This window comes from Oncorhynchus mykiss, chromosome 2, assembly GCF_057628025.1.
Source record: "Oncorhynchus mykiss isolate SJ-2025 chromosome 2, ASM5762802v1, whole genome shotgun sequence".
Taxonomy (NCBI): Eukaryota; Metazoa; Chordata; class Actinopteri; order Salmoniformes; family Salmonidae; genus Oncorhynchus; species Oncorhynchus mykiss.
The window spans coordinates 79,060,921-79,081,360 of NC_143023.1; the positions used below are offsets into that span (position 1 = coordinate 79,060,921).

Genomic DNA, 20,440 nt, shown 5'->3' on the forward strand with positions numbered 1-20,440 from the left:
TTGTTAATGGCACTTTTCCTTAAGCATCACGGTTTGTTTTGTAGTGTTTATTGTTTTGTTTGGCATCTTTTTCTAATAAAGAAAACACGTACTCACACCACGCTTCACCTTGGTCCTCTTCATTCAACGGCCGTGTCAGAACTTCCCACCACAAACGGACCAAGCAGCGTGGTAAGGAGGAGCAGCGTGTTCAGGATTCATGGACTTGGGAGTAAATCCTGGACGGGAAAGGACCCTGGAGGCAGGCTGGGGAATATTGCCATCCGAAAGAGGAACTGGAAGCAGCTAAAGCTGAGCGGTGGTGATATGAGGAGGCTAACCATCGAAGCAGGCATGAGAGGCAGCCCCAAAATAACTTTTGGGAGGGGTGCACGGGGAGTGTGGCAGAGTCAGAATTCAGACCTGAGCCAACTCCCCGTGCTTGCCGTGGCGAGCATGTGACTGATCACCCACCGTGCTATGGGGTGATGCACATGGTGTCTCAAGTGAGCATTCACAGGCCGGCGTGCTCTGTGCCAGCGTCCCGCATTTGCCGGGTGGAAGTGGGCATCCAGCAAGAACGGGTTGTGCCAGCTCTGCGCTCGAGACCGCCAGTGCGCCTCCACGGCCCAGTGTATCCGGTGCCTCTACCAAGAACTAAGCCTCCTGTATGTCTCCCCAGCCTGGTGAGTCCTGTGCCTGCTCCCAGAGCCAGGCCTCCTGTGTGTCTCTCCATTCCAGTGATGATCCAAGGCAAGAACTTTCAAGTGATGATTCTTGGCAGGAAGCCTCCAGTGATGATCCATGGCACGAAGCCTCCAGTGAGGAGTCATGGCACAAAGCCTCCAGTGAGGAGTTATGGCACGACGCCTACAATGACAGTCCCCAGTCCTGAGTCTCCAGCGACGGTCCCCGGTCCGGAGCACCCAGCGACGGTCCCCGGTCCGGAGCACCCAGCGACGGTCCCCGGTCCGGAGCACCCAGCGACGGTCCCCGGTCCGGAGCCCCCAGCGGCGGTCCCCGATCCGGAGCCCCCAGCGACGGTCTCCGATCCGGGGCCCCCAGCGACGGTCTCCGATCCGGGGCCCCCAGCGACGGTCTCCGATCCGGGGCCCCCAGCGACGGTCTCCGATCCGGGGCCCCCAGCGACGGTCTCCGATCCGGGGCCCCCAGCGACGGTCTCCGATCCGGGGCCCCCAGCGACGGTCTCCGATCCGGGGCCCCCAGCGACGGTCTCCGATCCGGGGCCCCCAGCGACGGTCTCCGGTCCGGGGCCCCCAGCGACGGTCTCCGGTCCGGGGCCCCCAGCGACGGTCTCCGGTCCGAGACTTTGATAACACTTGGCATTGTGATAAAGTCTGATTTAAAATATGAAGTAAAATTGTCCTTTATATGTTGAGCCAAAGATCTTAAATCTACCGATATAGATTGTAAACTCACACTCCATCCAAATCCTTGTTTTCTGTATTCCCTGTACTGTTTACAGCTGGCATCACTCACTGTTCTGTCCCAACAAAAATCCAAGCTTGTTCATTAAAAGGATATACCAATATGTTTCTCTCACCAAGTATCCTATTCCCTTAAACTCCAATTAAAACAGGTCCCAAAGCCACACAGACCTCTGGATGACCTTATATTCACAGGGAAAGCTGACGAAGCATGGTGGGAGTTGACATCAGTGTATTCACCAATCATACTATTTAGCTTGGCAGTGTGACATTGAGTTAATAAGCAATCATACATCAATGACACTTCAACAACTTACAATAAATCACTTACAATCAGACCAGTGTTAATAGTCAGTCACACATGTTTGATTTGATGACTGATTCTGAAGAATGAGACCAGATATTTACAGGCATCAAACACACATACCATACATTTGTCACTGTGTTCAAAATATACAACTCTGATGGAAAACTGTGGGGATCCGTATTGAGTGTTATGTGCAAATTTACTCTTAAAGTTAAAGTTAGGGTGAACACATCAAGTATCCCTAAGATGTTTCTAATAGTACTGAAGCTTGACTAATAAATTAAGCATATGTTTTCTATAACTGGACATGTGTTAACTCAAACATCCGTCGTTGTAAAATGTATGTCTAAAATATGTTCCGTTTTCGCAGCCCGTGTCACTAACAATTGTATCGTCATATCTTACATTTTTGATCTTAGCTCAAGTGCATTATTGTCCCATTAGTAAAATTTTAGCTTTGTTGCCTCAAATTAGATAGCATTAGACATGATCTCAGCTGAAAGCCTTGCAGATACATTTTTTATAACGACTGAGTCAATTGTTTTTTTTAGCATTGATCTCTTTCGCAGGCGAGGGAAGCTTAAAAAAAGATGACTGTATGAAAAAGTACTCATCAGTGTTGCCTTCGTGAAAAGATTCCATATCTGTAATAGATTTCGCTTTCACCACAACGGGAGGAATTTAAACATTCAATTCTCACCTCCATTTAAAAAGAAATGAGTTGTGCAAAGTAGTGGAATCACTGTTCCAATCACTACTGCTGGCTGTAGTAAAAGTCAGGGGTGTGAGATGGTGCCAGCCAGGATGGCAGCACCAGTAAAGCCGGGTAGGCGACCCCTCTCAGAGCGCTCCAGTAAAAACAAGGGCTCTAGCAGGAAAGAAAGAGAAGTCTCCCTACTCAGAGTCAAGGGGGGCAATGAGGTGCAATAACACACCATTTACATCATGTTTACTATGTATACCACGTGAGAAACCTCTTAATTGGTTTTAAATGGAAAATCCAGGCCTGGCTACTGCAATGAAAACTTTCTGGCTGGAATAAACAGAGGAGTGACAGGATGAGTGAATGGTATAAGTGACTAGCTGAAACAAACCGTGCCAATTGGCTTCCGTATACACACCTTTTAAATGTCACTGCAAGAGAATAGGTACGTTCTCAAAATACATACTTTTTTCACTTGCAATATTTTAGCTGTAGACACATATATTTCCAGGTTAATTCAAGGTGTGGAGATCAATTTATGTGGATTTGTGTCACAAACCAACCCCCAAACCCTATACTCCCATTAGTACTTCACATTGAGGTAAACTGTCAATACCACTAAATAAACTCAGTAATAAAATCATTTAGAACAGTCTCCCCAAGATACTTCTAACCAGCTCCCTCCCTCCCTCCCTCCCTCTCTCCCTCTCTCCCTCCCTCTCTCCCTCCCTCCCTCCCTCCCTCCCTCTCCACCCACAGGTTTATGATGCTGAGCCTGGAGTTTGACCATTCCTGTCGCTACGACTACATCGAGGTGCGTGATGGTGACAGTATCAACTCTCGTGTGATTGGTCGGTTCTGTGGGAACAACAGGGCTGCTCCAATCCAGAGCTCTGGCAACTCCCTACACGTCCTGTTTGTAGCCGATGGCTATAAGAACTTTGACGGCTTCTTCGCCACCTTCCAAGAAAGCTCAGGTAGGAACAGTACCTCCCAGAGTAGATTTTGTACCGAAAGTTGGCAAATTGATGAATAAGATCTGGGAATATATTGTGGTTTGCAAATATCCCATCATAAGTTGAGAAAGTTTAGAAAAATACTTGAGGGCTTCGGTAGCAACCTGAATGTTAACTTATGGCTGTTATGATAACTAAGCAGAGCACACCCTTATCAAACTCATTCCAGGGAATCCCTGCTTGGCAGCCTAAGAGAGAAACCACATAAGTACCAACTTAACCTGTCACTCAGCTCCTCATTCAAACCTAATCACCATGAACACACATGGTAACATAGTACTCCAAGCACTCTACTCAAGCCACAAATACTTACCACAGGATACTGTACATTTTAGGGATGGGTGTTGGAGAGTAGGCGTGAATTTAAACACCAAAGTATTTTCTCACCTATATACAGTTCATACATTTTTTGCCATATCCCCAAAATAAACAATCCACTACAAACTTTGACTGTATTTCAGATCAATACTCAGGACAGATCAATGGTTCCTCTCCTGGTCTCCTTTGATTAGTGCAGATGAAGGGTGGGAGCGACGAAAGCCTGCAATTATTTGTATATTTTTTAATTACTGTTATGTAGGCCATGTAACGTGTCTAAGCATCCTTCCTGCTCCTTGTGTTTTAAGCATGCAGCTCCTCCCCCTGTCTCCATGATGGAACCTGTATCCTGGACACGTCCCAGTCCTACCACTGTGGCTGTCTGGGTGGCTACACTGGACAGCGGTGTGAGAATGGTGAGTACACTAAACTTTGGGTCAAACTATTCACAGAGGTGATGTGACTTGTGTTACTGGTGTCTTCCAGCTGTACAGTACAGTTAAAACAAAGACCTCAGACAACAAGCATGTAGAATTCTCCCATGACAATCTCTTCAGAGAGTCCAAATAGTGCTTACAACAATGACTAAGTCACATTCACTGATCTCTCCCTATTCCCTGCTGTCATTTCCCTATTCCCTACTGGTCACCTCCCTATTCCCTACTGTTCATCTCCCTATTCCCTACTGGTCACCTCCCTATTCCCCAATGCTCACCTCCCTATTCCCTACTGGTCACCTCCCTATTCCCCAATGGTCACCTCCCTATTCCCCAAAGGTCACCTCCCTATTCCCTACTGGTCACCTCCCTATTCCCTACTGGTCATCTCCCTATTCCCTACCGGTCATCTCCCTATTCCCTACCGGTCATCTCCCTATTCCCTACCGGTCATCTCCCTATTCCCTACCGGTCACCTCCCTATTCCCTACCGGTCACCTCCCTATTCCCTACTGGTCCTCTACCTATTCCCTACTGGTCCTCTACCTATTCCCTACTGGTCATCTCCCTATTCCCTACTGGTCACCTCCCTATTCCCTACTGGTCATCTCCCTATTCCCTACTGTCATCTCCCTCTCTAGTCCTGTGCAATCAGCAGCTGGGGAAACTGTGTCACCATGTCGACAGATGGACCATAAACCACTATGACCACCTGACAGAATTCTGACTTCATGAAACTGCACCTCACCATCTGAGTTTACTGTATGTATGGATTGTAAACATCTTGGAGAGAAATACCGACCCAGAGCGAATGATGAGAGCGATAGAGAGAGGCAGAGGAAGAGAGAGTGAGAGAGAGAATGACAGATATGGGCAAGTGGAAAATAAGTAAGCAAGACTAAGCTTGGCTAAGCTTCCCTCAGCCCATCTGAATCTGGGTCAGTCACCTGCCTGCCAACCAAACCATGCCAGGCAGCCTTCTACCTCGTCCTGAGAGGGCTCCAACAGGGCCCTGTATAGCTGGAGCTCCTTCTGTCCACAGCTCCACCACAACCCTGCTTCTTTATGGCCGCCAGGGCTAAAATTGAGTCTATACAACTTGTTGAACAAAACTGCTTCTATAATATGAGGCAGCTTTTCCATTGGATGAGAGGAGATCATGAAACGCATGGGAGAAGTGGAGAGATGGAATCTCGTCCATCTGGTATTCCCGTGAGGAGGGATGGAATCTCGTCTGTCTGTCTGTCTGTCTGTCTGTCTGTCTGTCTGTCTGTCTGTCTGTCTGTCTGTCTGTCTGTCTGTCAGGCAGGCAGGCAGGCAGGCAGGCAGGCAGGCAGGCAGGCAGGCAGGCAGGCAGGCAGGCAGGCAGGCACTGGGATGGGAAGACTTGGGTGTGGGTAAACAGAGGACATGATTGGTTCTCAATTAAACATCCCTATTCTTTTGAGCTGTTTTTCCAATAAGAAAATGACTCAATAGGGTTGTGCACGTTTTTTCTTTTCCATGTCTGGAATTCCAAGCGAATTTCCCCTGTCCCGTCCCACGTGCGGCTCAACTGAACGGTGGAAACACTGAAAGGCAGGGAGACTGTAACGGTTTTCTGTCTGTGAAGGAGAGTCGGACCAAAATGCGGCGTGTCTATTGCAATCCATGTTTAATGAAGTAACACACTAAACACAAACACTACCAAAACAATAAACTTAAAGAAACCCGAAACAGCCTATACTTGTGTAACCTAACACAGAACAATGACATCAGGACACTAAGGACAATCACCCACGACAAACTCAAAGAATATGGCTGCCTAAATATGGTTCCCAATCAGAGACAACGATAAACACCTGCCTCTGATTGAGAACCACTTCAGACAGCCATAGACTTAGCTAGAACACCCCACTAGCTACAATCCCCATACATACACACCACATACACAAACCCATGCCACACCCTGGCCTGACCAAATAAATAAAGATAAACACAAAATACTTTGACCAGGGTGTGACAGAACCCCCCCCCTAAGGTGCGGACTCCCGAACGCACCTCAAAACAATAGGGAGGGTCCGGGTGGGCGTCTGTCCATGGTGGCGGCTCCGGCGCGGGACGTGGACCCCACTCAATCAATGTCTTAGTCCCTTCTCCTCGCGTCCCTGGATAGTCCACCCTCGCCGCCGACCATGGCCTAGTAGTCCTCACCCAGAACCCCACTGGACTGAGGAGCAGATCGGGACTGAGGGGCAGCTCGGGACTGAGGCAGCTCGGGACTGAGGGGAAGCTCAGGAGTGAGAGGAAGCTCAGGAGTGAGAGGAAGCTCAGGCAGGTTGATGAATCTACCAGATCCTGGCTGGCTGGCAGATCCTGGCTGACTGGCAGATCCTGGTCGACTGGCAGATCTGGAAGAGTCTGGTCGACTGGCAGATCTGGAAGAGTCTGGTCGACTGGCAGATCTGGAAGAGTCTGGTCGACTGGCAGATCTGGAAGAGTCTGGTCGACTGGCAGATCTGGAAGAGTCTGGTCGACTGGCAGATCTGGAAGAGTCTGGTCGACTGGCAGATCTGGAAGAGTCTGGTCGACTGGCAGATCTGGAAGAGTCTGGTCGACTGGCAGATCTGGAAGAGTCTGGTCGACTGGCAGCTCTGGCTGCTCCATGCTGACTGGCTGCTCCATGATGACTGGCAGCTCTGGCTGCTCCATGCTGACTGGCTGCTCCATGCTGACTGGCTGCTCCATGCTGACTGGCTGCTCTGGCTGCTCCATGCTGACTGGCTGCTCCATGCTGACTGGCTGCTCCATGCTGACTGGCGGCCCTGGCTGCTCCACGCTGACTGGCGGCCCTGGCTGCTCCACGCTGACTGGCGGCCCTGGCTGCTCCACACTGACTGGCGGCCCTGGCTGCTCCACACTGACTGGCGGCCCTGGCTGCTCCATGCTAACTGGCAGCTCTGGCGGCTCCTTGCAGACTGGCAGCTCTGGCGGCTCCTTGCAGACTGGCAGCTTTGGCGGCATCCTGCAGACAGGCAGCTCTGGCGGCTCCTTGCAGACAGGCAGCTCCTTGCAGACTGGCAGCTCTATGCAGACTGGCAGCTCCTTGCAGACTGGCAGCTCCTTGCAGACTGGCAGCTCCTTGCAGACTGACAGCTCCTTGCTAACTGGCAGCTCTATGCTAACTGGCAGCTCTATGCTAACTGGCAGCTCTATGCTAACTGGCAGTTCTGAACAGGCGGGAGACTCCGGCAGCGCTGTAGAGAAGGAAGGCTCTAACAGCGCTAAACAGGCTGGAGACTCCGACAGCGCTGGAGAGGAGGAGGGCTCCGACAGCGCTGGACAGGCGAGGCACACTGTAGGCCTGATGCGTGGTGCTGGCACTGGTGGTACTGGGCCGAGGACACGCACAGGAAGCCTGGTGCGGGGAGCTGCTACCGGAGGGCTGGGGTGTGGAGGTGGCACAGGATGGGTTAGACCGTGAAGGCGTACTGGAGATCTTGAGAGCGGTGCTGGCACAGGACGTGCAAGGCTAGGGAGGTGCACAGGAGGCCTGGTACGTGAGACTGGCACCATCTTCACCAGCCGACTAACACGCACCTCAGGACGAGTATGGAGCGCTGACCCAGGTGCCATCAAATCCCCGACACGCTCCGTCGGGCGAATTCCATGTTTAAAACACCAACACAGCAACTCCCTCATTTCTCTCTCCTCCAATTTCCCCATTAACTCCTTCACAGTCTCTGTTTCGCTCACCTCCAACACCGGCTCTGGTTCTGGTCTCCTCCTTGGCTCCTCACGATAAACAGGGAGAGTTGGCTCAGGTCTGGCTCCTGACTCTGCCACACTCTCCCTGAGCCCCCCCCCAAGAAATTTTTGGGGCTGACTATGGGGCCTCCGTCCGCGCCGCCTTGCTTGCTTCGCAAACTCCATTCTCCTATATCCTTCCGCGCACTGCTCCATCGAATCCCAGGCGGGCTCCGGCACTCTCCCTGGGTCGACCGCCCACCTGTCTATCTCCTCCCAAGAAGTATAGTCCATACTGTACTCCACTTTGGGCTGTTCCTGCCTGTTGACACGCTGCTTGGTCCCTTTGTGGTGGGTGATTCTGTAACGGTTTTCTTGGTGAGAAGGAGAGTCGGACCAAAATGCGGCGTGTCTATTGCAATCCATGTTTAATGAAGTAACACACTAAACACAAACACTACCAAAACAATAAACTTAAAGAAACCCGAAACAGCCTATACTTGTGTAACCTAACACAGAACAATGACATCAGGACACTAAGGACAATCACCCACGACAAACTCAAAGAATATGGCTGCCTAAATATGGTTCCCAATCAGAGACAACGATAAACACCTGCCTCTGATTGAGAACCACTTCAGACAGCCATAGACTTAGCTAGAACACCCCACTAGCTACAATCCCCATACATACACACCACATACACAAACCCCATACATACACACCACATACACAAACCCATGCCACACCCTGGCCTGACCAAATAAATAAAGATAAACACAAAATACTTTGACCAGGGTGTGACAGAGACAGTGATTATAGGGAGGGTTCCTCTGATGGTTTTGGACTACACTGCTATCAGACCACGGCCAGAGAGAGGGAGAGAGGTATGGGGCGGGTCCTGCAATGCTATGCCCCAATAGCCACAGTAAGGCCAGAGTGATATAGAATGAACATAATAAGTCTGTGTAGGTGTGTGTAGGTGTGTGCATGTGTTTGTGCAGACATGTGTGTGATTGGTATTTAGCTTGGTTCCAGATCAGAGAGAAGGGACCCAATGGTGAATTACAAGTTGATGTGTGCTATTTGTGTCAATCAAGTTCTCTATTTCACAGTCGGGCATTGTCTGAACATTTACACACTATTCCATTCCAGTCGACTAACCCAAGCTGCATGCTACTAACCCACATCATTAAAAACACCCACTACCTTGGAAAATGGAACAGTTTAACTAAAGCTTCTTTTTACTGGGAGTTTTCTATTTATTCCTCCGTTACAGACAATGTGTTAACATTCCCTTCTGAGCTGTTCTCACTCTTACCAAGCCTGCTGAAATGATCTATTAATAAGGCGGTAAGATGTGGAGGCTGTATTTATAACTTCTAGCTACTCAAAGAAGTAATGCTGAGGAGGAAGAATGGGTTTGTGAGCTGTGAACTGGGTTCTGAGAGCCCTGAAGCTGTAGGTGGCTGTTCACAGGTGTGTTAACACTAGATAATATTGTACTAATACCGCACAGCAGTAAACGCACTTATGTTATGTGAGCAGTAGCTGTGTGGTCCTATGTTTCTCTCGAGCCTGTTCGGTAGTTGCAGTGATGAGACAAGATCGTAATTGGATCGCAATTGGATATCACGAAATTGTGATATCCAATTAAATAAGAATGTGTGAGGAGGGTTGTTTATATTTCAGTGTGTGTGTGTAGCACTACATTCTGAGGTCTCCTAATATCTTTGTACATATGTTTTTGTGTCCTTCCAGTTGTAGGGTGCAGGAGGCCCCCAGTACCTGTCCATGGCTCCACAGAGGGGATATTCCATCACTCAGGGGCGCGAGTCACATTCCGCTGTGACCCTGGGTTCGAGCTGAGGGGGATCCGCACCGCCATCTGCCTCCAGGATGGCACCTGGAGCACCTCTGCCCCCCAGTGTGGTAAGAGGCCAGAGAGAGAGGGGCACAGCACAACAAACAATTTAGATGCTTGGTGAAAAATCCAACCTGATTGACCTTAGAGACATTGACACTGTAGGTTTGTTTTATACAATACCATTTGAGACGTTGGATGTTAACACAACAGCTCCTCTAAGGAATAAACATATTTACAACTCATCTGCAAATTCAATTATGTCTGACAATCTGAATCGCAGCATCACTGATCCTACATGTTATCTGTGTTCCTCTGCAGTGCCTATGGTGAAATTATGTGCCATCCCAGCCAAGCCTGTGCATGGAGACCACTTCCTAGTGTACGGGCCCAATGATATCATCATAGCCCTGCAGTACCTGTGCTACCGGCCCTACAAGCTGAGCGGGACGCACCAGAGGACCTGTTTGCCCAACAACACCTGGAGCGGAACACCCCCCACATGTGGTAAAGGTTAGGATGGGAGCAAGGCATGATGGGAATCAGAGTTTGGAGACAGTGGGAACAGGTTTTGATAGACATCAAAGGTGGACCTACTATTATTAGGAATGACTATGTTCTACATGACCAGACAATTGATAATATTTCACTAGTAGAATGTGTACAACCATTCAGAATGGTTAGCCAACTGTATAACAACACTTATTTCAATCCAGAAATTCACTTGTTTTCTCTCTTTTTTTTACAGTGAATAATACACTTGCTGAACCAGGCAAAGACAAAGGAAATGACAAAGCAAGAGATACAGAAAAGGACAAAGAAAAGCATGCAGAAAAAGAGAAAGACACTGACAAAGACATTGAAAAACCCAAAGACAAAGAGAAAGACTATAATACAGGTATCAAAGAGGACGTAGCTTATAAAGATCCAGACACAGGCCTGAGGAACACAACAGTGGATGGTAAAGATCCAGACGCAGGCCTTAGGAACACAACAGTGGATGGTAAAGATCCAGACGCAGGCCTGAGGAACACAACAGTGGATGGTAAAGATCCAGACGCAGGCCTGAGGAACACAACAGTGGATGGTAAAGATCCAGACGCAGGCCTGAGGAACACAACAGTGGATGGTAAAGATCCAGACGCAGGCCTGAGGAACACAACAGTGGATGGTAAAGATCCAGACGCAGGCCTGAGGAACACAACAGTGGATGGTAAAGATCCAGACGCAGGCCTGAGGAACACAACAGTGGATGGTAAAACAGATGGTAAAGACAAAAACATTGACATTACTCTGGTTAACATCCCAGGACGAAACGAGGATAAAACAAGTGACAAAGAAAAAGAAACTGGGCTAGATAAACCTTCTGGAGGTACCAAGGATAAAGTGGACAGTAAAGAAACGGATGACATTGTAAACACAGTGGAGGGAGAGAGAGAAAATGACGTGGGGAAAACCATCTCAGACATAGATGGCAGTCCAGATACTGGGGGAGACACAGACGTGGTACGGGAGATAGGAAAGACAACAGAGATCCCTGAGATAGTGGTGGTGGTGGAAGATAAAGGACAGGAGGAAGAGAAGAAGAAAGAGGATCCAGTAGATAAAAGCAGTGATCCAAACATAGTTGATCCTAATGACTTAAAACCTAGGGGAGACACATTTGCCATAGATTACACTGAGTTAAAACCTAGGGGAGACACATTTGCCATAGATTACACCGAGTTAAAACCAAGGGGAGACACATTTGCTGTAGAGTACACTGTTACGGATGTGTTTGGCACCAATGACATAGAGCAGGGTATGAATACAACAATGTCGAAAGACATTGTGAAGATTTTTATTCCAACTAGAAACAACAACACACAGTTCACCCCATATTCATCAGGAGGTCAGGAAACCGAGAGGCTGGTGGAAAAGCCACACAAAGATATAGGAGCAACTAAAGATATAGGCTCAACTAAAGATACAATGGCAAGTACAAGCAAACCTGAAGAGGAAAATACTGGAAAAGATTCTGACAAAAAAACTGATGATGAGTCTGATGATGAGAAGAGAGAAAACCAAAGCATCAGTGGTAAGACTAATACACTGCATTATTGAAACAGATATTATAATGACCCTCAGGATCTTACATTTTGTTCTTCAATCTCTCGCTAGCTCTCCACCTATCTATCTTACATTCTGCACCTCCTCTCTTTGCCCTCTCTTCCCTTCGTCTCTCCTTCCAGAGGAGAGCTGTCCCCCTCTCCCACAGCTCTACCATGGGTACCAGCAGGTAGTGCCAGGGCTGGTGCCAGAGACAGTGGATTTCTTTTGTAATCACTCCTACGCTCTGAGTGGTGACGCCAGACGCACCTGCCAGCCTGGCGGAACCTGGGGAGGCACTCAACCCCTTTGTGTGAGAGGTAGGCACTGATGTGTGTGCGAGTTTGTGTATGTGTGTGTGTGTGAGTGCATGCGAGCGTGTGTGCCTCAACTTTGTGATTATCAACAAGGGACACACTGGAGCACCTGCCAGTTGAGCACTATTTTTAGCAGCCTCTAATCAACCCAACATTGAGAATGAAAGCAGCTGCCAGCCTGTCAGTAGGTATTAATGGGAACCCTGTGTGTGTTTGTCTGCAGCCTGCAGAGAGTCCAAGGTCTCAGAGCTGGTCAGACAGAGAGTTCTGCCTCCACAAGCTCCATCCAGGTATGTCTAACGATGTATAATATATTATGTTAGAGAGCACACATAATAATACACATTATATAGTCTATATTTAATTCCAGACGTAAGCATTAACCAACACTATACTGTATATCCACATTGCCATCGAAATCATCATATTTTTTATTTATTTGACCTTTATTTAACTAGGCAAGTCAGTTAAGAACAAATTCTTATTTTCAATGATGGCCTAGGAACAGTGGGTTAACTGCCTGTTCAGGGGCAGAACAACAGATTTGTACCTTGTCAGCTCGGGGATTTGAACTTGCAACCTTTCGGTTACTAGTCCAACACTCTTACTAGTCCAACAAAAAACGTATAGTATATGTGCATAATCATATATCAACATCATTGGCACACCACACGAGAGAGACCGTAAGCACAATGTATGACCCTGAATAATGCACACATCACAACAGATGACTTAGCTCTTTTTTGTGTGTGACAGAACCACTTTACCATGTGAAGCCCACATATAAATTACGAAGCGGCTGCGGATCTGACTTTTCCTGGATCTTTCTTCCCAACAGCTAAAGGTCACACAGCATCTGTGCATGTGCAGGATTCTCTACTTTAGGCACAGTCCCTACTCTCTATTCTGGCAAATAGTGCTCGATCAAAGTTGAATCAATATCTGCAAGATCACATAATGATAGTATTGTACATAACAGAACTGAATATAATAGCATACTGTAGTGTAACGTTACTTTAAGACAAAAAACAGCACCTCATTTCCAATGAGATTTTAGGATGATTGTGCAAATGGTCGCATTTTTCTCTCATGCACGCGTAACTAAACAGTGTGCCACTAGGCAAAATATGTGCATTGATTGAAACAAGACAGGTAGGATGTACTACTAACACTACTTGCTCTACAATTTGCTCACTGTAATTCATTCAAAACAACACTGTACATAACTAAGAAGATCGTTCACAATTGACAGTGAGAAATGTGAAGGGAGAGTGACCACACATTTTTGGGGGCGTTAAGTAGAGGTAAAGAAACACATGCGCAGAACGTGATTACAGATCTTTCCGGGATTCCAGGGGGGGCGGACGGGATTGGAATGGGGCGGTTACTTACAGATCCACAGCCTCTGCCTATAAATTAAACGTTTAAAAACCTAAAAGGAGTTGTACATACTGCTAGCCTCTTTAGGTACATTATACACTAGTTTGTTTCTGTAAAGGAATCTCAATGGAACCCTCTCATCTCTCAGGAAGACCCCTGTGCATAAGCTCTACTCATCCTCTGGGTTTGTGAAGATGTTCCAGTCTGTCGGCCCCACCAAAGTTCCCCCAATGCTATCCCAGCTGCCCCAGGGGTTCCACCACCTCCACACTCACATAGCGTACGAGTGTGCCTCTCCCTTTTACCAGCACTCAGGCAGTGCACGCCGCACCTGCCTCAAGACTGGCAAGTGGAGCGGGCGTCATGTCTCCTGTTCACCAGGTGAGGGCAGCAGAGCCACATTACTTGATGTATGTCTTCATTTAGGGGAAGGTTTGTCTTGCCACCTAGGCATGCTAGAATTGCACTTTCAAACCACACTTAGACACTAAGCAATCAAGAAAATTGGATTGAAAAAGTAATATTCCAGGTTGGGTGTGATGTGGAATAAGGTTTCCATACATGATCAAGTGTTGTTTTATCACTCTGGCAGATCTGAGGTTTAACATCTTCCTTCCCCTTCTTTCCCACCCTTCTCACGCCTGGCCACACTTTCTTCTCTTCCACACTTGTCTCTCCATCCTTCTCTTTTCCCAGTGTGTGGGAAGCACCCTACCTTTGACCCCCAGAGCCCGGCAGAGTCCCACTGGCCCTGGTTAGCCGCCATCTACCAACGCCCCACCAACGGAGCAGGGACCAAGCTGGGCAAGAAGGCCAGCCTTGCGGGGTCACTAAAGAAGGGGACTGGAGCTGAATTAGGTGCTGGGGTTGGATCCCAGGGGCAGGATGAGGCCTCAGGCTGGCAGCTGGTGTGTAGCGGGGCCCTGGTGAACCAGCGGAGTGTGGTGTTGGCAGCCCACTGTGTGACTGAGCTGGGGAAGCTGTACCCTCTGGATGCAGCCACGGTCAAGGTGGTGATGGGAAAACATTACCGCAGTGACCTTCGGGAGACCAAGGGCCTGCAGCATCTCAGGGTAAGAGAGGGGATGGAGAGGGCTTAAGGGTGGGGAGTAGAGAGTGAGAGTGACTAAATGGGTTAGTGGGTGGGGGTGGGCAGTGAGAGTGAGTTTGGAGAGGAGTAGGGAATGATGAATGATGTGGTTGGCTGAGACCACCTGTATTTAGCCACACACTGCAATGATTAGACTGAAATACAGCTATGGTGTACAGTTCACCACACATGATTTTACACACTATAGGTACATTTTCAAGCCTTATGAGATGGTAAAAGCTCAAGGTCTACATCTATATAATACCAATGGCTGGGTGGTTTTGAACCAGTGTCCAATTAAAATGTATAATTTCACAACAATGACATCATGTCTACTACATCTAGCCATGTAAAACAGCCCCATGTTTTTTTTTTTACGTTCAATCATTGAATAAGTGCCAGAGAGCTACTTTGACTGTAAGTAATCACCAATGTGGTTGTGCGACATGGCTAGTCTGGATCTAACCAACATATACAGTAGCGTATTGCCATTTTGCAGTATATTGTAAATAATATAGTCTAATGGTGCATTATGCGCTTTATAAAGGGCTGTCAATTAATATACACCACATTACCAAAAGTATGTGGACACTGCTCATCGAAAATCTCATTCCAAAATCATAGGCATAAATATGGAGTTGGTCCCCTTTTTGCTGCTATAACAGCCTCCTCTCTTCTGGGAAGGCTTTCCACTAGATGTTGGAACATTGGAACATTTCTGTAAGGACCTCACTTTGTGCACATGGACATTGTCATTCTGAAACAGGAAAGGGCCTTCCCCAAAATGTTGCCACTAAGTTGGAAGCACAGAATCATCAAGAATGTCATTGTATGCTGTAGCATTAAGATTTCCTTTCACTGGAACTAAGGGCCTAGCCCAAACCATGAAAAACAGCCCCAGATCATTATTCCTCCTCCACCAAACTTAACAGTTAGCACTATGTATTGGGGCAGGTAGAGTTCTCCTGGCATCCGCCAAACTCATATATATCCGTCAGACTGCCAGATGGTGAACCGCGATTCATCACTCCAGAGAACGTGTTTCTACTGCTCCGGAGTCCAATGGCGGCGAGCTTTAAACCCTCCAACCGACACTTGGCATTACGCATGGTGAGCTTAGGCTTGTGTGTGGCTGCTCAGCCATGGAAACCCATTTCACTAAGATCCCGACAAACAGTTATTGTGCTTATGTTGCTTCCAGATGCAGTTTGGAACTCGTTAGTAAGTATTACAACCGAGGACAGACAATTTGTACCCGCTACATGCTTCAGCACTCGGCGGTACCGTTCTTTGAGCTTGTGTGGTCTACCACTTTGCGAATGAGCCGTTGTTGCTCCTAGACATTTCCACTTCACAATAAAAGCATTTACAGTTGACCGGGGCAGTTCTAGAAGGGCAGAAATGATGAACAGATGAACAGAGTTGTTGGGAAGATGGCACGTTGAAAGTCACTGAGCTCTTCAGTAAGGCCATTCTGCTGCCAATGTTTGTCTATGGAAATTGCATGGCTGTGTGCTCAATTTTATATCTGTCAACAACAGATGTTGCTGAAATAGCCATATCCACTAATTTGAAGGGGTGCCCACATAATTTTGTGTATACAGTGCCTTGCGAAAGTATTCGGCCCCCTTGAACTTTGCGACCTTTTGCCACATTTCAGGCTTCAAACATAAAGATATAAAACTGTATTTTTTTGTGAAGAATCAACAACAAGTGGGACACAATCATGAAGTGGAACGACATTTATTGGATATTTCAAACTTTTTTAACAAATCAAAAACTGAAAAATTGGGCGTGCAAAATTATTCAGCCCCCTTAAGTTAATACTTTGTAGCGCCACCTTTTGCTGCGATTACAGCTGTAAGTCGCTTGGGGTATGTCTCTATCAGTTTTGCACATCGAGAGACTGACATTTTTTCCCATTCCTCCTTGCAAAACAGCTCGAGCTCAGTGAGGTTGGATGGAGAGCATTTGTGAACAGCAGTATTCAGTTCTTTCCACAGATTCTCGATTGGATTCAGGTCTGGACTTTGACTTGGCCATTCTAACACCTGGATATGTTTATTATTGAACCATTCCATTGTAGATTTTGCTTTATGTTTTGGATCATTGTCTTGTTGGAAGACAAATCTCCGTCCCAGTCTCAGGTCTTTTGCAGACTCCATCAGGTTTTCTTCCAGAATGGTCCTGTATTTGGCTCCATCCATCTTCCCATCAATTTTAACCATCTTCCCTGTCCCTGCTGAAGAAAAGCAGGCCCAAACCATGATGCTGCCACCACCATGTTTGACAGTGGGGATGGTGTGTTCAGGGTGATGAGCTGTGTTGCTTTTACGCCAAACATAACGTTTTGCATTGTTGCCAAAAAGTTCAATTTTGGTTTCATCTGACCAGAGCACCTTCTTCCACATGTTTGGTGTGTCTCCCAGGTGGCTTGTGGCAAACTTTAAATGACACTTTTTATGGATATCTTTAAGAAATGGCTTTCTTCTTGCCACTCTTCCATAAAGGCCAGATTTGTGCAATATACATTGTTGTCCTATGGACAGAGTCTCCCACCTCAGCTGTAAATCTCTGCAGTTCATCCAGAGTGATCATGGGCCTCTTGGCTGCATCTCTGATCAGTCTTCTCCTTGTATGAGCTGAACGTTTAGAAGGACGGCCAGGTCTTGGTAGATTTGCAGTGGTCTGATACTCCTTCCATTTCAATATTATCGCTTGCACAGTGCTCCTTGGGATGTTTAAAGCTTGGGAAATCTTTTTGTATCCAAATCCAGCTTTAAACTTCTTCACAACAGTATCTCGGACCTGCTTGGTGTGTTCCTTGTTCTTCATGATGCTCTCTGCGCTTTTAACATACCTCTGAGACTATCACAGTGCAGGTGCATTTATACGGAGACTTGATTACACACAGGTGGATTGTATTTATCATCATTAGTCATTTAGGTCAACATTGGATCATTCAGAGATCCTCACTGAACTTCTGGAGAGAGTTTGCTGCACTGAAAGTAAAGGGGCTGAATCATTTTGCACGCCCAATTTTTCAGTTTTTGATTTGTTAAAAAAGTTTGAAATATCCAATAAATGTCGTTCCACTTCATGATTGTGTCCCACTTGTTGTTGATTCTTCACAAAAAAATACAGTTTTATATCTTTATGTTTGAAGCCTGAAATGTGGCAAAAGGTCGCAAAGTTCAAGGTGGCCGAATACTTTCGCAAGGCACTGTATATATAGTGTATGTGCACATAATTTAGGAGTGTGAGTGAGTTGCCAGGTAACAAGCAAAGCTAACGTCATTCCACTGACAGCCAAGCTGTCACCCTGCTGTTATGTTTGGCACAGGATCTCTCTTCTCTCTACAGCTTTTCTTTTTTGACACCGCCTTTCTCTCTCAATTCTTTCTCTTACCATCCCTCCTCTCTATCTCTGACAATTCCTTCTTCATTCTGACTACCCCTTCGCTTTCTGACCATCCCACCTGTACTGTTTCTTTCTCTGACCAGTCTATTTTCTCTCACTCCCTGATAATCATTTCTTTCTGTCTCTCTTCCCATCCCTCCTCTTTTCCTTCAGGTGGCCTCCATCTCTATCCACCCCAACTACGACCCCCTGGTTCTTGACTCAGACCTGGCAGTGATCAAGCTCCTGGACAAGGCTCGTATCGGGGAGAAGGTCCTGCCCCTCTGCCTACCTGACATCCAGGGGGGAGAGGTGACCTCCAGAGAAGGGTTGGTGACGGGCTGGGCCCCCCTGCCAGATCCCCGGATCGGGGAAGAGGAGCAGGCCAGGGTGGGTGTGCAGCACCTGGCCGACGTGGTGCCCTGCGAGCAGCAGTATGCCCGTAAAGGGGTGCCCGTGAGCGTCACGGACAACATGCTCTGTGGCCGCCAGCGACCCGACTACAGCCCATCTAACATCTGTCCCGCAGACACAGGGGGTATCCTGATCCTTCCTGCCCAGACAGGCTCCCCCCAGGACCCCTCTCTTGCCTCTCCAGAGGGGCGGGACACATCCAAAGGGGAGTGGCGGCTGTTGGGGTTGGTAAGTTTCGGGTATGACCAGGGAGAGTGTGACCCAGACCTGTTTACAGTGTACACACATGTGGCCAACTTCAAAGACTGGATAGAGAGCCATATGAAGTGACATCACCAGGATGTGACTCGCCCTGTATCTCTTTTTCCTCCCTCTCTTCAACCAACAACTCCCTCTTTTGCTTCATCATTATTCCCCCTCTTACTTTTATTTGCCGACATCTTTCTCCATTCTCCCTCCTTCCTCCTCCCATCTACCTGCTTCTTGTCATACCCAAGCAGGGAGTGTGATCACAAAAGAGCAGAGCAACACTGGACTGTACAGTGCTCTGAGCTGACTTTAGGGGGCCCTAACACAAACGGATCAGATAGAGCTGCCCTCCACTCAGCACAATACTTCAGTGTTCAGGTTTTACCTTAAATTTGGTCTTAGACTTGAAAACGAAAACCAGTTCCCTGGGAAAAGCTGGTTTTCATTGTATTCTTTGATATGTATATATAATGTAATGAATTATTATTATGGATCTGCACGTGGTTCAAGGGATGTACATATTGTATAGAAGGACATAAATGTAATGTTGTTTTTAATTAAAGATATGTGGTTGTGTGTAAAGAAACGGGGGTCTGGTTAGAGTTGTTCATTGAGTGTGGTTCTGTGAGCTTTCATCCAGCATTAATTCAAAGGATACCCATGTGATTCTACTAAACAGAGTTGAGAGAGAGAGAACCTGGTGCTTGCTATGTAAACCAGACAGCCATTTGGCCAGGGCCAGAGAAAGCCTATGAATTAATCCAGATCAAGTATAAGGGCTGCAATCGAACACCTGCTAATTGAAATCATTAACAAAATAATTGATGTGCCTACACAGTTAATAATGTGTGTATAACGCAGTTAATAATTTAAGTGTTGACCCCTCTGCAAGCATCTAAAGAGAACAATTGGTAAGTAATCGATGGAGAAAGTGTAGTGTGAACATTTAGCCACAGGGTGGCAGTTTTAAAACGTCAATTTATATGGATTTATGTGGAGGGATGCTCTGGTATTGGTATTTTGGTATTTTATTAGGATCCCCATTAGCTGTTGCAATAGCAGCAGCAACTCTTCCTGGGGTCCACACAAAACATGAAACATGACATAATACAGAAGATGAATAGACAAGAACTACATCAATTTAAAAAAGGCACACGTAGCCTACATATCAATACATACACACAAACTATCTAAGTCAAATATAGGATACAGGCTCAGCCCAAATCTCACAACCAGAGGGATTGGGTATTTATACACACCAAAATGGTACTAACTCCACAACATCTACAAAAAATGAAGTCAGAACAAGCCCACAAGCCCAGCACAGTTTTTGATCATGACCATATTTGTGTGATGTGTGTGATGTACTGTGTGTGTCCATTGTTCTCTGCTATACATTGCAGCACATCTACTGTAGCCCACCTTGCTCTTTCTTCTCACACTCTCTCTCTTGCGCACACACACACACACACACACACACACACACACACACACACACACACACACACACACACACACACACACACACACACACACACACACACACACAGTGTCTGAAAGATGAACAGATGAAGGGGTATTTCTACCACATTGGGGGAACTGCTGTGTCTGTGATTGTGTTATAGGCGCTTGGGTTATGTGTCATGATGATTCTGGGAAGGAGAATGAGCTGGTGTTACTGGTGATGCTTAGGCTGGGGTGCCA

The 20,440-nt window shown here is 47.1% G+C and overlaps 1 protein-coding gene and 1 long non-coding RNA gene across 3 annotated transcripts in view; one reads left to right on the top strand and one right to left on the bottom strand.

The window, feature by feature from the left end:
• LOC110497132 (inactive serine protease PAMR1) overlaps positions 1-19,322 on the top strand; it is a 47,771-nt gene extending 28,449 nt beyond the window's left edge. Inside the window, exons 5-14 of one of the 2 annotated variants that reach the window (XM_021573108.3) lie at positions 3,197-3,414; positions 4,080-4,187; positions 9,696-9,866; positions 10,120-10,305; positions 10,547-11,875; positions 12,030-12,206; positions 12,427-12,493; positions 13,732-13,964; positions 14,280-14,656; positions 18,248-19,322. In XM_021573108.3, the coding sequence (XP_021428783.3) occupies positions 3,197-3,414; positions 4,080-4,187; positions 9,696-9,866; positions 10,120-10,305; positions 10,547-11,875; positions 12,030-12,206; positions 12,427-12,493; positions 13,732-13,964; positions 14,280-14,656; positions 18,248-18,817 (3,436 nt within the window). In that variant the 3' untranslated portion in view covers positions 18,818-19,322. Of the gene's footprint in view, positions 1-3,196; positions 3,415-4,079; positions 4,188-9,695; positions 9,867-10,119; positions 10,312-10,546; positions 11,876-12,029; positions 12,207-12,426; positions 12,494-13,731; positions 13,965-14,279; positions 14,657-18,247 lie in introns of both variants that reach the window. The other variant, XM_021573107.3, reaches the window with a different exon arrangement.
• The window catches only part of LOC149985241 (uncharacterized), a 1,026,866-nt gene that overhangs the window by 518,781 nt on the left and 487,645 nt on the right, over positions 1-20,440 (bottom strand). The window lies entirely within an intron of this gene.